The following is a 15,656-nucleotide window of genomic DNA, read 5'->3' on the forward strand; positions in this document are numbered from 1 at the left end:
ATAGTTAACACTGATCAGGATTATAGATTCAAAATGTGTTTGCAATGTACAATAATGTATATGTCATATTTATTCGTCTTGCAAATAAATGTGGCTTCTGGTTTAGTTACAATACATGACAGGCAGCATAATCCAAATGCTGAACCCTGACTGGCAGATGATGTTGGTTCCCATATTTCAAATTAGGTGAACCTGCTGAGTGGAGGGTTTTTTAAATAGGTATGTCAGTTCAAACGCTGAAACTTGCCATGCAATAAATTTAAATTTCACCACTCACCTAAAATCCAATTTTAATAATGTCTCTGTTAAACATCCAAGATCATATCTGTCAAGATATGACAAGTTTAATTCCTTTTAATGGGATGTCTTTAATGAGCCTGGTTCTCTTTACCGTATCTCAGTAGGTAGTCATTAAGAATTTCAAATTCAATCTTGAGTTTGCTTTTTCTCCATTTGTGCTCTGTCTGCCCTCTGACAGTGTCTATTTAGTGATCTTGTGTAAGTTTGAACCTCATTTTCCCATAGTGCCCTATGATTACTGATTTATTGGAATTGGAATGAAATGGTTACCACAGCCACTTTGTAATTGGAATGACCTGTCCCCTCTCCAGGGAAACCTGATGCTAAAAAACACGATCCTATCATGAAATGTTCCAGATCATGTTGTTCAGCTTCCTGGTAAGCTGTGTCAATTTCTGAGGGAGGACACAAAGTGACTCACCGAGCTGGCAGATTTTGAGTTTGCTGAACACTCTGTACATATATCCGTTCAAGGATAAGCTGCATCTCTTGAAAAGAGTGACAAGATCAATGTAATCACGACAATCGCTATGATTTGGAGAATGAGGCTGCAGTCTGCAGTGACTAACAGTTTAGCACTTTGCAGAAATCTTGGACAGCGATATTGATTGTGTTGAATGGCAACATGAGACCACGATTCCAGTTCTTCACAGATGTCAGTGCCTATGAGTGTGTTCTGTTGTGTTGTGTTTAAATGCCAACACACAATTGGTGGAGCAGTTGTGTGATTCAGTTGATTTGAGAGACAAACATCATCAGGATTCTTGCCACTTGGCCGAGCAGAGTTTCAGAGCTCACTACAAAATCCCTGCCAGTGTTCCTTCTTTTCTCCATTTTCCTGTCCTTTCCAGACACATTTTTATGATGCAATTCTGTGGTATGCAGGCAAATATTAGGACAGACCTAAAGAGGACAAAAACATTTTGAGTTTGTATATTTATATACTTAACACTAAAGTGTTAAGCTGAGAAAATAATGATTCATTGACACACACCTTATACTCTTACACAGAGCGACAGGCTGAATAAAAAGAGGAATTATGGGCTGTCTATTATGAAGGCGCCCTTGATTGATTTTTGGGTCACACAAGGACAGAGGACAGGGGAGATATGAAATAAGAGAAGTGGGTTATACCGAGACTTTGAATTATTCAGCACCATGGACAGAGACACAGTGACAATGAATGCATTTGAATGTTTCAGCACCACAGACAGCGCACAGTGAAGGAGCTTGTCTCTGCTGCCCTCCAGTGGCCAAATACAGGATTTAAACCTTTCTCTAATAAAAAAATAAGTAATTAAGTTTTATATCTGGCCACCAGTTTAACCCATGTTATGAAATAATTTGTCAGCTGAAGAGCATGAGAGAGTTTAAGCCTTTATCATGATTGTGGTTTTCTGGCATTTGTAAAAAAAAAAAATTGTAAAACTAAAGAGGTGGTCTTGAAGTATTGGATGCTTCTTCATGAGTGCACCAAAAAACTAAATTTGTACACAGATTTTGTGAAAAGTAAATTGCTGCCAAAAGCAAAGGCACAAACGTAGTCAATGAGCGACATATTTTGATGGATTTAATGTATATGGTGTGTAAAATAAAGGGGTGAAGTAATGCTAGGAAGAAGGAAGAATGATAAGAAAACCAAGTGTGTACATTTAAAATTTGTGTTGAGACAACGTAAATAAAATACAAAGCGGAAGCTAATATACTGTGTGATAAAGCAGAAAAGAAAGAACTAGTAAAATGTTATTTTGGGAAACAGGCAGGAAAGAAAGAGAGGTAGTAAGTTGAGTGTTTAAAGAGGTGAGAGACAGAGGCCAGGGCAGAAGTGAGAGGCAAGCAGGGATCGTGTTATTCATCCAGTTATCAGTGAAAGGTCAAACTAGCCATTAGAGCAGAGCAAGGCTGCTGGAACTGACAGGCTCTGGATGGCGTATACACACGCACACACATACACACACTCTTTCCTATATGCTTGAGGTTAATGTGGATCATATTGTGGTTGCAGACAAAGGGAACATGGCTAAAACATTTCATCTGGCATTTAATTAAAGTTCAGTCGAAATATCAGGTGAAAAGTTCTATAATGCCTCTTAAAGCGCAAAAAAAATATGATTTTCTCTGCTTCTTTACAAGACAAAGAACAACAAGGCCAACAAAAGACTAGTGCTCATCGTCCTTCTGTTGTACTCTCTTTAACCTCCTTGTTCACTTTGTAATTTGTCATTGAAAATATTAATTGGATTCTCATCGACACCCCTGTTTAAAAAAAAAAAAAAAAGAAAGGACAGACCGGTATAAGCAAGGCAAGAAGGAAGGAAAGAGTAATGAATGCAATATCCACGCGAGCAGATACACTCTTGTCTGCACACACACACACACACACACACACACACACACACACACACACATAGACACACACAGAGGACTCCAGCTGACAGCGGTTAGATGGTGTATTGATTTGTCCTAGGTCTTCACATCGGCCTGCCAGGACTTGTCAGAATAATGACAGAAAGAGAGCTTGAGCGAGGGAAGAGAGACAGTGAGACAGATTAAAGCGAGAGAGAGACAGAGAGTGAGAAGTAAAGGTCAAAAATGGGAATTTTGAGCAACTTCATCACCTGTTTTATTTTACTTGCTGATATATTTGGTATATATTACTATATGTAGTTGCTTGTTTAATGTGTAGTTAAAATTTCACTTACCACATACTGCTGTAACATCATACTCATCATCAAATTAGTGACACTGGAAATAAGCAGTCAGAAGATCATTAACCAAACTTATTTGGTAGAGAAATTAAAGGCAAACTATCAAATTATTGCCACAATAGTCTGTATGTTGGGTAACCGGCTGTGACAGTCCCAAGAGTTGATTCTACTTTTACTCTAAGGGAGCATGACTGATGGGGTTTGGAACAAAAATGTTCTTCAGTAGGTGAAGGATCTCTTCAACCTAATCCATAAGGACCTTCCAACCATGCACTGCCAATCTAGCGCATCTTAAACTGTAAATATACCATCCCAGCCAAATTGAGAGAAAATGTTTTCTGCTCGGTCACCAGTATTGATTTGGAAATGTTGAAATGAAGCAGTGTTTGTTTATGGCTGACCACAGGAGGTGAGAACTGCGTCATCACTGTTATAACACTGGAAAGTTATTGGAGCTGTGTTTTCATGCAAGTTTTAAAAACTGATGTGACACCTCACCTTCATCTTGTAGCTATTGGGAGAAAACTGGCAGCGATGATATTTTCTGTTCTCGATTGGTTGAAAGTCAAAATGAGAATGAGGCCAGCGTGTCATCATTCATTGTGAAATGGTCACATTTAATGGTTGAAACCTGTCATTGTATATACATCTATAAAAAAGACCCCAGGTACAGGTTACGACATTCTACTGCTAATACATACATTATTATTATTATTAAATAATAAACTTTTTGTTCAATGTTAAAGTTACATATCATAGTTTACAAAATAGGATCAAGGAGAATTAAGCCATTATGAATGTCTGAAAAAAAAAACATAAAAAAACTAAAGTCCTATATGTGTGTTTTTATTATTTGTCCATAAAATCAAAAAATACAATAAAACACATCAATATTCCTTTGAATAACATAATATTAACTGGTGATATTGGCTACTGAAATGTAAACTGCAAAAACACATTTTTTTTTTTTTATGTCTGTAAAGGCGTCAGAATTTGGAAAGCAAACAGTTTTGTGTTATTGTATTTTACAGCACAGAGCAGAATGGAGAACCGACATAGCTCATATGTATGTTTCAATAACCAACTTTGTCGCCGTCATTACAAAGTCAAATCAAAAAACCAAACATGGTTGGGCAAAGAATTGTTCAGTCTCAAATCCACATTTCTTTTTTTTTTTTTTTTTTTGTTGTTTTTTGTTTTTACAATCCAGGTCCTCGTCGCCAGTCGCTGAAAGCAGAATGTAAAGCTAATTGTCTAAATAAGCCAGACTACCGTTACTGAATTCTTCAAAGTGTTAGTCCTCGTATCGAAAAAACGTCTCGCTCCGTCAGTCTGATTCAGTCGTTGGAGGCGAACAGATTCAGAGTCTGATTGAGTATTTGTGTGACTTCTTTGTTAAATGGTAGGTTTGCACAAACAGGAGCTGCAGGGTTCCTCCGATTCGTCCCAAGTTTGATTCCTATACCGTTTTAAGTCGGTATTCATAAGGTGTTGTGCACACACACACTCACTCTCTCTCTCTCTCTCTCTCTCTCTCCTCCCCCCCCCCTCTCGCTCTCTCTCTCTCGCTCTCTCTCACACACACATACACATACACGCACAACTTTCTGGGGTTTTCAACCCAATGACGAAGGCAGGCACAGGCTTCGGGAAGCTCAATGAATTGTTTTGGGAACCATTTTGTTGGGGCTGATGTTGAGTCTTTGGCATGATGATTTAGCTGTATGGGGACTGCTATGGTAACCATACACACAAACACACATGCTCTATATGTGTTTGTCTGTGCAGTGCTGTGATTTTAGAAGAAAAGTTAAAATTAAGACTATCAATTGATCAATAAAAATAAAACAAAAAAAGACCAAAAAAAGGTAATGAAGTGATTTTTTTTTTTTCCTCTCATCTTAGGAGTGGCTTTGTCCTCCAAAACAAATCAGTCTGCTGTGGCCCATCAAAGCCACCAGGGGGTAATATAAGACTGTAAGTGCTGATATCACTGCTGTTGTTGTGGTTGTTGCTGCTCCTGTTGCTGCTGCTGCTGCTGCTGTTGTCGTTGTTGGTGGTGGTGGTGGTGATGATGATGATGTTGATGATGATGAGGAGTTCCTCTGAAGATTTTCTTTGTCACCATTTAATCAAAAAATGCTGAATCGCATTATCATCGTCTGATTTCATGTCTAAGTAACCTTGGTGAGTAACTGTGTGATGGACAGAAATGATCAATGCACTGTATCCTTGAAACATGTGCAAAATAGAAAAAAGACCAGCCTCCTCCTCCTCCTCCTCCTCCTCCTCTTCTTCCTCCTTCTTGTCCCCCTTCAGGAATAAGACATTTAAATCTAGAGAAAGAGACAGACGCACAAATTAAGCATCTTGTTTTCAGTGGTAGAACAAAATGCTGAGATCCTTCACTTAGGCAAAAATACCAAAATATGACGATGGGATAGGAGAGAAGAAAATTACTCATTAAGTTTTAATCATACTTTTTTGGCATTTGTTGTGAAATAACTTCAGATATTTAAATGAAACCATCTGAGGAAGTTGGAGGGAAATTGTCTCTTTAGTGGAGCAACTAACGATTCATTAACAACTGAAACATGACAAGGAGCCTTAAAGAGATACTGCCTTTTCTCTAAGAGGTCGCAATTTGTAATCTTGTACACTTGGCTTTCTGCACCTACCAGATTTCCAGATTTCCAGATTTCGTGGGTCGTGTTATAGGAACACTGGCATGAAACTTGACTTTACCATATTTAGCCAATTAAACCTGACTCCCGTGGTTAAAATGAGCAGCAGGCTGTTCTTTTGGAGATGCAGCCATGTTTTATGTCCTTTGGTTAAAGTTGTGTTTGCCAGTGTTTCTGCAAAAACCTTTTCCTGTTTTCCATGGCGTTCAGCTCTTCAGCATTCACTGTTCAACACATACCTCTTCGACAGGACACTTACTATTACAACATGATTTATGGTGTAAAAGCTGTAAAATTAATGAAATGGGACAGCTTTGGATTGGATTTTACTTCATTCCCTTCAGGGACTTGTGCAAAAAAACCCCCCCCCCCCCCGCCCAAATCCCCTCCACGCTTGGTCATAAAACAAACTCACCCAATCGTTGTTTCTCTTGTTCTATTAAACATGCTCTTGACATCAATAGACATGCATCGACTTGCCGATATATGACTGAATGGCTGAGTTCAAGATCAATTCAAAGATGAGGTTCGGGTTGTGAACTCATTGCATAAGGTGTGTGTGTGTGTGTGTTCTCTTACCACATGAACAGCAGCAGCATTCCTAACAGCAAAGGGGAGAAAAACGTGAGGAGCTTTGCAGCTCTGCCGACTGGAGGCTCAGCCTTTTGTGGTGCGTTGGAAGACGGTATGGGGGAGGTCTTGGTCTCTGGAAAACCAATGAGAAAACACAATAGTCCTTACTGAGCATATTTTTTAATGAACTCTTCTAAATTCTTGGTCTGCTTTGTCCTTCAGCTCTTTTTTTTTTCTAAATTCCTGGTGCTAAATGCCCAAAATGTCGTTTTGATGAATGGACACTGAAAAGTTCATCATACCGGGAAGAACCAAACAGAAAGGAAAATACAGTGCAGAGTGAAATCAATTCTAATCTGCAAGCACAATCAATATGGGACTTGTCAAGGCAGTTATGAAATGAACTGGACAAAAAAATAATAAAAAATCTCACTCATACTGACGCCGCAGGGAATCGGGGATAGAGAAGGACAGACAGAGCAAAATAGATAGATAATGTATGAAGGCGGAAAGAAGAGACAGGGAAACAGAGGATAACGTAAAAAAAAGAAATTAAACCCTGCGGTAAAGGAGACGGTGAGTAGATGGATATAAAAAAGAAAAAAAATGGGGAACGCGCATAGCAGAAGTTAATATATTGGTTGGAGACACGGTCCAATACACCTTTACACACCCCACATCCATAATAGACATGCGGAGAGCTGTCGACTGACTGGAGTCCCATTTAAGTCACAAAAATGTTTTTTTTTTTTTTGGTTTGTTTGTTGAGACTGGACTCACATGACTAAGACTTGAAAGCATAAACATACATGTCTCATATTTTGACCTGATTTAAATCCCAGGACAATTAATGAATCGAAGAAATGGAGGAAAAAAAAGAAGGAAACGTTACTGTGACATTCTGTCAGTACAATTATGTACAAATTAAAAAGCTTGTGGCAAACAATAAATATGCTTAAAAGAAAGTGTGTGTTTTAGCCACTTTTAGTGCCTTGGTTTGGTTTTACGTTGCATGACAAATAAAAATACCAGTTTAATGTTTTATAAAATGGGGGTATTGCTACAGCTGCAGGCAGCATGCACCCAAAGCATTTTTTTTTTTTTTTTTTTTTTTACTGGAGAGAGAATATGATTTCCCTCTCCTCCCAATTAATGACGGTTGTGTAGTATGGCGTTGGGAGATATTAGAAGAAGGCAGCCAGGTGTGAAATAGCGAGAAAGAGAGAGAGGACTAGGACACATTTAACATGTTCAGCAGCTCGGTGCAATACTTCGTGCCCCGCAGTAAAACACTGTGCTTTGGAGTGGTGAAGGGAAATAAAAAAATAAAAAAAATTAAGCAGAAATAATGTGATGGTGACGAGGAGAGACAGTTATGGGATGTACATTGATGTAACAAGCTAGTTGAGGACAGGTAAGGAGAGGGAGACAAGGCAATGATGTGAGGAGGAGAGAAGAGGGATAAACAGCGAATGGGGGAAGAAGAATTAGGTGAAGGCAGAGGAAGGGATCAAAATTAGGTTGATAGAGAAGTGAGGGAAGAGTGAGAGAAGCCAATAAGATTATATATGCTGAATGGCTTGGACTCTGACCCCACCACCCCCCTAACTCCTCCATCCCCGCCTGTTTACGGTGATATGTTGACGTCTTAGGATACTCCAATGTAAGAAAGGACTGTAAGGAAATCATGAATGCAACATGTATGATCACCAAGTGGTTCATGATGATCAATGATGAAGCTTAGATTCAGGTTAGATTTAGCTTTCCTTCCTGAGTTGCTGTTTCTATGAAGATGGAGCCATTCAGAGGCGTCAATAAGACTGGTAGCAAGTACAAGATACTTTGTCTTTGCAAGAACAAAACAACACACCACAGATGCTGAATTCAATCAAAATCAACCCAGAATCTGAAAATGAGCTGATTTAAAGGTGTTATAAGTTTGGCTTTTCCCGGGAGCGGTTGGTGGTGATGGTGGTGATGGTGGTGATAACTATTGCTTGCCAAAAGCTTCAGTGCTACTTCTTCATCCTCTCATCCTGAACTGAGGGCAGACTGGAGGATACAGTGACTCACGATTGCAAAGTAGTATTATGAGACAGGAAGACGAGAAGTGAGAAGTAGAACCAAAAGGAGAGTTAACATTAGTGTTCCTTTCCACCACTGGAGAGAACTCTTGGCGAGTAAAGGAATGAAGTTTCATGCTGTTCTAGTAACATAAGTAAACAGAAGTTAATGCTAAGGTACCCACCTAGCAATAGCAAAAACCCACGTATAGCACCTTTAACTCGCTGTTAGCACAACTAAATATTAAGACCAGTGTATCTTGTATCAGAAAGCACCTTAGGAGTAAAAGTTAACTTCCAATATGTACACAGGTTTGATATTTTATAACCGGATCATTTCTAACTCGGTTTTCTAGATATTTGCACTGATGATTCAGCTGTGGTGAATCACACTGTCAGACAGCTTACGTTGAATGGGACTTTCACTTCTAAAACCCTGGAAGCCTAAAATAAAAACACCTCCGTATACAACTACGTATATGTCAGCTGAATGATGAAAAAGTGGAGGTTTGAATTCATAGCAAAACCAAGAGGCTTTTCTGGAGGCAGCATACAGAGCAACAGGAACCTTAAGGGACCTCAGCATTGACTTCAACATTCATCTGTGGTGGTGCCTGCTTATTAAGCACTTGCATGCATATAATCTTGCTCTATGACATACTTGGAAACAGAAACTACACAGCGTTTATAAATAGTTCTTGACATGAAGGATATAAGAAATGATATCTAGTGTTGCTGGTTTAGTGCTAGACAGTGTCGAGTTTCTGTCTCACAGTGGGTGAGGCAGAAACATATTTAGATGGTTGCAGCACTAAGATGGGTTGCAACTTTTTTTTAACTTCAGATGATCTGCTTTTTACTTCCTAGAATGGGGTCGCTTGGCAATCGTCTGGTCACTGAGGATGGGATTTCTGAATGTCGCCTGTCCATCAGTCCACTATCCCGGTGATATGATATGAAGGCGTTGATGCCAGGAAACAGAACAGACACTTTAGCACAACTAGGTACTATTTTGGTTCAACAGAAGCAAACAAACAGTGGGTGGAGGAAATGTGGCATGTGGCAAAATGACAGAAAGACGGAGAGGAAATGGAGAAAGTGTAGCTGTGTGCTTACACTTTACACAATCAATAAGGCACAGGAAGTCCGTTCATTTCCTTTTTGGCTGAGCAGCCAGGAAATATTGGTCAGTGTGTAGATGTTAACAAGCTGGTCAGCTGAAAAATAAAAGTCGGCACTGGCAGGTCTTCGACAGGCAATCAGATATTTTCCTTTTTTCCCTACTGATGTGATTCTGCTTCATGAACAAGTAGTTACAGAATAGCGAGTGCAAAGTTTGTTCCCACTGTTTCCAGTAAACAGTTAATGTATGTTAATGTAAATGTTTCCATTAATTGCCTTTATGCAAAAACATTCACCAGTAACTCTGATGCATCATGGTAGTTTATTGCTGCTTTCAAGCTAACATGGCATTTGTGTTTTTTCTTACTTTTCTATGAACAAATTTGTCCCTGGCGTGTTTTCATTATCCGCCATCATAATAAAGAGGTGGTGGTGGGAGGGGCGGCAACATGCAACAAGGACCCTGTCTGGACTTGAACAAATGATGTTATGGTTACATAAACCCTTCACACCTCTGCTCTATTTATTCTTATTTATTTTCTTGGTGAAAAGGAGGCATACAACTGTTGCCGTAGTGGCACGACTTGAATGCCGTGTTTACAGCAGACCCTGAAAGCAACTTGAAAAATCTTTTCTGTCAGCTCTTTTGCTTCTCCTCTTCTTCTGCACGCCACATTTTGCACACTACTTCTCTCAGTCTTTTTAACACACAAGTTGAAAATGTGCATACAAACAAGCATTTGAAAAAGTAGGTTTCTAAGTTCTGAACTGCCTTCACTGAAAGACCAGAGGGGAGAAAATCCATCAGTGGAAACAACAACCAACCCTGATGTAATTTTATTCATGTCATCAAAGCACTTATAGCTGCACACAGATGCAATCAGTCATTCAGGAAGTAACATCTGTAAAGAAAATGGCAGAAGGCCATAGAAGAAGAGCACGAGGTGTGAGGTAGTAAGCAGCAGAAAGAGTGAGTGATCAATAGAAAGAGAAGTGAGAGGAGAGGGAAAAGAATATGACAGAAAAGAAGAGAGAGTGAGAGAGCTAGAGGCAAAACAGGAGAGTGAAAGAGACAACGGTAAAAGGAGAGAGGGAAGGGAAGCAGTGAGGCGGCAGCTGGATCGGGAAGAGGCATGAGGAGAATCCCAATAACCTCCTGTTCTCTCTCTGAGAACAAGAATAATACAATGTGTACTGAGTGAGTGTTGATGTGTGTGTGTGTACACTGTGTGTTATCAGAGGGAAGTACTGTGCGTGTGTGAGTGTGTGGTGCTGTTTTATACGTGCTTGTGTGCAAGGGAGAGTTTTGAGCAGGCTGCATGTTCTGTGTGTACCGTTTAGCATGTGCTTGTGTGTTTCCAGGCATGCGAGAGAGCTCAGTCAGTGTGATGACAAGTGTGTAGTGCCGCTCACGGCCAACAGGAGTCACTGTTGTACTGTAAAAACTTGAGAGTGGAGAATTTTCAATGGACAGGCAGAGAGGCGGAGAGAAAGACAGGTAGATGGACCACACGCTTCAGACTGGGTTCATACTGACAGTAAGTCACAGTCAGTGAGCACAGGTCCCTCACTTCCTTGCCCTGGTGATAATAATTTCATGTTGCACAGTAGATGAGGAAACAGGTTAACTTCATGAATTTCAGCGCCTGTAAACCTTCCTCTCAGGCTGAGCACAGCCAAACAGCCTCCACCAACCAGAAGCCACCGGCATGGCCGGGTGGATGTGGCCTTAGAGGCAAAACCCTGGGCAAAATAACAAAGTTCATCAAGATAGGCCGAGTATTGGTGTGAGTGCACGGTGTCAGATGAAAGTGACCGACTGATAGCGTCTCTCATGGACTATCAAAGGAATAGTTCAACATTTTCAGAAATACACTTATTTGCTTTCTTGCGTAGAGTTACATAGGATCGATATCACAACATCAATACCGGTATGAAGCAACCTGTTTGTTTAGCTTAGACTGGAAACTGTGTGAAGGTGACAAAATCCACCTACCTGCACCTCTATAGCTCACTAACTTACTACTTACTACACTGAATTACTTTAATCCAAATAAAATGAGTGTAAGAACAAGAGGAGGTCTTATGAGGTCTTCACTGCTGCTCAAGAAATAGTCTGCCACACTATGCCCCATAAAACCACTTTGGTTTTTGTACAGATTAAACAGTGCACTTTCTCCACACACACACACTGAACACATTTATATTAAGTGTTTTGAAGTAAAGTTTTGCAATAAATTTTCTTGCAATTCTGTTTTGAACATTATGATGTAGTATTCACCAGCCTGGTGATGGTGCAGATAAACGCTCCGTACATTTGCAAGACCACAGCGGGAATGCAAGTTAGAGGGAGTAAATTGGCCACATACAGTATAAAAAATGGTTTTCTGTGTTTATTTATTCAAAATGCATCTTGCCATTTTTTTATTTTAAATTTTTTGCTTTGCTATTCCAGCGTGGTCAGAGATATGTGTACAAAGGAGTGTTGAGACTTGGAATGTACGTCTTGTTGTTCAGGGATCACCAGTGCGTTGAGAGATTTCGATTTGACAAGCGAGCCATCCTTGATCTCTGCCACATGCCGAAGGGTGCCAACTAGATAATTCCCAGAGACAGTTTTTGTCCGTGTGTGTGTGTGTGTCAGGGCACACATAATGTATAATAATCTACAATAAATGTCATGTTAAATGATCATTTCTCATGCATAAAAAAAACCTAGAAAGTGTTGTGTTGTGAAACTGTAAGTGAGCCAATTTAAAGTTGCAGGAGAGACGTGAGCATTTTTTTAAAAAGATGGCACAGTTTTTCCCTGAGGCAGTGTGCAGGCTCTCAGGCTGATGTGTGTCGATTTGTCTGGAGGCTGCTGGATCTTATAGCTTAAGCTGCGATAAAAGTTCAAGGCTATCAAACGCTTATGGTGTACTCAATTTAATGATAAAGAAAGTTATTAACAAAACTTAATTTCATACCTAACTGGTCCAGGAAATTTACTGTGTGACAGCCGTGGGTACAAAGAACAATGTTGAGAAAAAAAAAAAAAAACATCATAGGAATACTGTATTATCTTCACAATGATTTCTACAGCTCATGGACTACGAGACTGATAAAAACCAAACAGCATTATAGAAAAACTCATAATGTTTCTCCCTACAGTACATACAGTCCTTGGTTACTACATCTGAGAGTATCATTAACTACCTATGACTAACCATCTCAATAAATTATAAGTTAATGCAGGATACTTATTTGCACTTAGCGTTTAGTTTATTTGATCCCTTTAGCCTCTTTAGCAGCGTGACTCTTGGCAGTGTTGGTCACTGAGTCCACCACTTTGGTCCAGATTTGCAATATCTCAACAACTGCTTGAGGAATTGCCATGAATTCTTGTGAAGACATTTATGGTCCCCAGAGGATACATAGTAAGAACTTTGGGGACCCTCTGACTTTTCCTCCACTGCCAACATTATGTAATGAATCTCAATTAGTAAAATTGTTTGGTTTATTCTCAAGTTCCTGCAAAACTACTCACGTTTCCATCAGCCTCAGCTCTATGGTGAACATGATAAATATTAATGCAAAGCATTATTAGGTGAACAGTAGAACTGTGAGCATGTTAGCATTTAGCTTAAGGAACCACTGTGCCTAAATACAGTGTCACCGAGCCACTAGCATGAATTTTTTTGTCTTGTTTTATTAAATCTAACTGTATCTTGCGTTTGGTCTTTTTTTGTTTTTCCGCAGATCATAGCATTTTCATGTATATATTGACATCAGTTGTATCAGTCCAGTTTTTCCAACGACTGATTTCTTTTGAGTGAAGAAGAGTGTCTGTTTTAAAGTAAACTGGTTATTGTTGGAGTGTGGGTCGATCCTGAAATATTGATATTTCAAAACATTTCTGCTCGAGGATCGATTGCATATTAAACTCAGTAATTTAGGGCAAATGTGTATTTTATCATCAACAGAAACCCAGTAGAGAGTAACTTCGCTATCACCAGGGTGTAGTCTAAATAATACCCAGTTTATACTTCTCCTTCTGCCCGTCTTCGTTGCATGTGAACTACGGCTCTCTAAATCGGTAAGCCACTAAACAGAGTGTTGACATTGACGACGGCTGACTACATATGAAGTCTTGTGTGGGACGTTGTCAGTTGTCAGAACAGCCACGACGCTGCATGTGATGTGTGTGGGAGGACAGCGAGGTGCTGTGGCAACACCACAAACCTCGTTGAGCATCTGAGATTTAATCACAATACAGAGTATGATGAGGTTGTGTTTTGGCGGTCTGAAGAAGAGGAGAGGTGCTGCTAGGGCGAGAGACTTCACTTGGCAGTGGCATCCAGGTACAGAGAGAGAAAGAGTGTATGTAGCTATTGGCGACATTTATCACTGTCACTGACGGTGGGAAAGAGATTCACATGTGTCCTGGCCTCAGTCTGTGTGTAGATGTTCAAACAACTGGAGTTCCCCACATTCTTAAAGCCACAGGCTTTAGGCATTTAATATGGAATTTATATATTTCACTATGTATTTCACTGCCATTTATTATTTCAATCTGAACAGCATGATATTCAATATAAAACAGTAAATCTATGTAACCTGTCGACTCATCTTCTCTTGGTGTATTTTGTACAGTAGTATCATATTGGGATCAGCGATAAAGAGTCTGTGTTTTACTCGGTATCGGAAAAGAAAATTGATGATATCACACATCACTCAAACCGGGAAACTTAACTTCAGATTCAGTATATGCCTACATCTTGAACCAAGGTATTCCAACTTAAGTCACCAGCTCTGAAGGCAAACGTAAGGTAGGAATAAAGTGTCCAGGTTTTAACTGAGGCTATAACCTACCGGTAGGAAAGTCCCCTTCCGTTGTGGAGGTGATGGGCAGAGGATCTTCAATCCAGGGTGTGGCATGAACAGCAACACTCCAGTCACTCCATGTCCCGATCTCTGTGTCCTTGGCAGCCACCTGTGGAACACAAGGGCAGTAAAGAAGTATTTGGTAAATAAGAAGCACTCATTAATAAGTGGAAACATCATTTGCAAGTGCATGATGAAAGCTGATTTGTCACCATTGACTACAATTCTGTAAATTGCTAGACATACAGTAGTTATTATGGGAACATAAGGCTCTATTCTCTCTTTTAAAATCAATGGTAATGGCAGGTGGTAGTTACATCTTATTCATGAACCCACATTTACAGTATGTAAGTACTGTTTTCACTTGTCTTACTTAGTGAGATGAACACGTTACCTGGATGATGTATTCCTTCCCAGCATAGGCATCAGTGATGGTGTGGGAGGTGCTGTCGGAAAGCTCCACCTAAACAGCCGGTGGGACGAGAGCAGGTGGTCAGTGTGGATCAGGGAAATCTATTTTTAAAGTAAAATAATCTTATTTAGGAATTAAACTGATGCATATTTAAAAGCATACACAGGTTTTCTGAATGCGTACTGTGGTCCTAGGGATACGAGATGTTTCAACACCATGAATTATGAGAATTCTCTGCTAAAAAAAGGCAGTTATGAGTTCCTAAGTCAATTTTGGGTCTGGATGTCCTACCCTTCTACCCATAGCGCTACCCATAAATTATGTGCTCAGTATAGCAATCCTAGCCTGAGCCTTTAATGTTTTATGGTGTGTTGATTCAGCCGTGCCGTACAGTATAGCGTTTTTAAATTTTTTTTTTTTTATCCAGGGCTCATTTATTTACAACGCACCTTTCATCATTATTCTGTGCATAGGTCAAGTCTGTTGCTTTACTCTTGTGGTGTTTTTTACATTTTACTGTTGAATTGATTGAACCCCGATGGCCCTGCAACCTCCAAGCTCCACACATATCGACACTCAGACACACATGCAAAATACCGGCGGTATAATTGATGATTATACCAGAAAGCTTTGGCATCAATGCCACATAATTCTGTAACAAAATATAATGCATACCAACATTTGAAAGCCTTTTGTGCACATTTTAATTTGCAAACGCAACAGAGAATTAACTAAATGTTTTAGTCACTGGGGAGAGCATGAGGGAATGATTCCCTGCTTCCCTGTAATTTATGGTCAGTGTGTGTGTGTCTGTGTGTGTGTGTGTGTGTGTGTGTGTGTGTGTCTGTTTGCTTTTGGCCTGTGCCTGAGAGTTCTAAGGAAAAATAAGGAGGAGAAGGACGGTGCTGCCTTTTCTACTCCTGAAGTC

General features: G+C 39.8%; 1 protein-coding gene across 3 annotated transcripts in view; it reads right to left on the minus strand.

Annotated features, from left to right (window-relative positions):
• Positions 1 to 3,604: 3,604 nt before the first annotated feature.
• The window catches only part of cntfr (ciliary neurotrophic factor receptor), a 233,737-nt gene continuing 221,685 nt past the window's right edge, over positions 3,605 to 15,656 (minus strand). For 2 of the 3 annotated variants that reach the window (XM_087174242.1, XM_023407284.2), the window contains 3 exons: positions 14,711 to 14,779; positions 14,305 to 14,425; positions 6,268 to 6,398 (listed from right to left, as the gene is read on the minus strand). In XM_087174242.1, coding sequence (XP_087030368.1) covers positions 6,268 to 6,398; positions 14,305 to 14,425; positions 14,711 to 14,779 — 321 coding nt within the window. Of the gene's footprint in view, positions 5,345 to 6,267; positions 6,399 to 14,304; positions 14,426 to 14,710; positions 14,780 to 15,656 lie in introns of those variants that run through there. The other variant, XM_023407283.2, reaches the window with a different exon arrangement.

Source organism: Seriola lalandi, unplaced genomic scaffold (genome assembly GCF_002814215.2).
Source record: "Seriola lalandi dorsalis isolate HSWRI2012SDOR001 ecotype SW California unplaced genomic scaffold, Sedor1 jcf7180002054332, whole genome shotgun sequence".
Taxonomy (NCBI): Eukaryota; Metazoa; Chordata; class Actinopteri; order Carangiformes; family Carangidae; genus Seriola; species Seriola lalandi.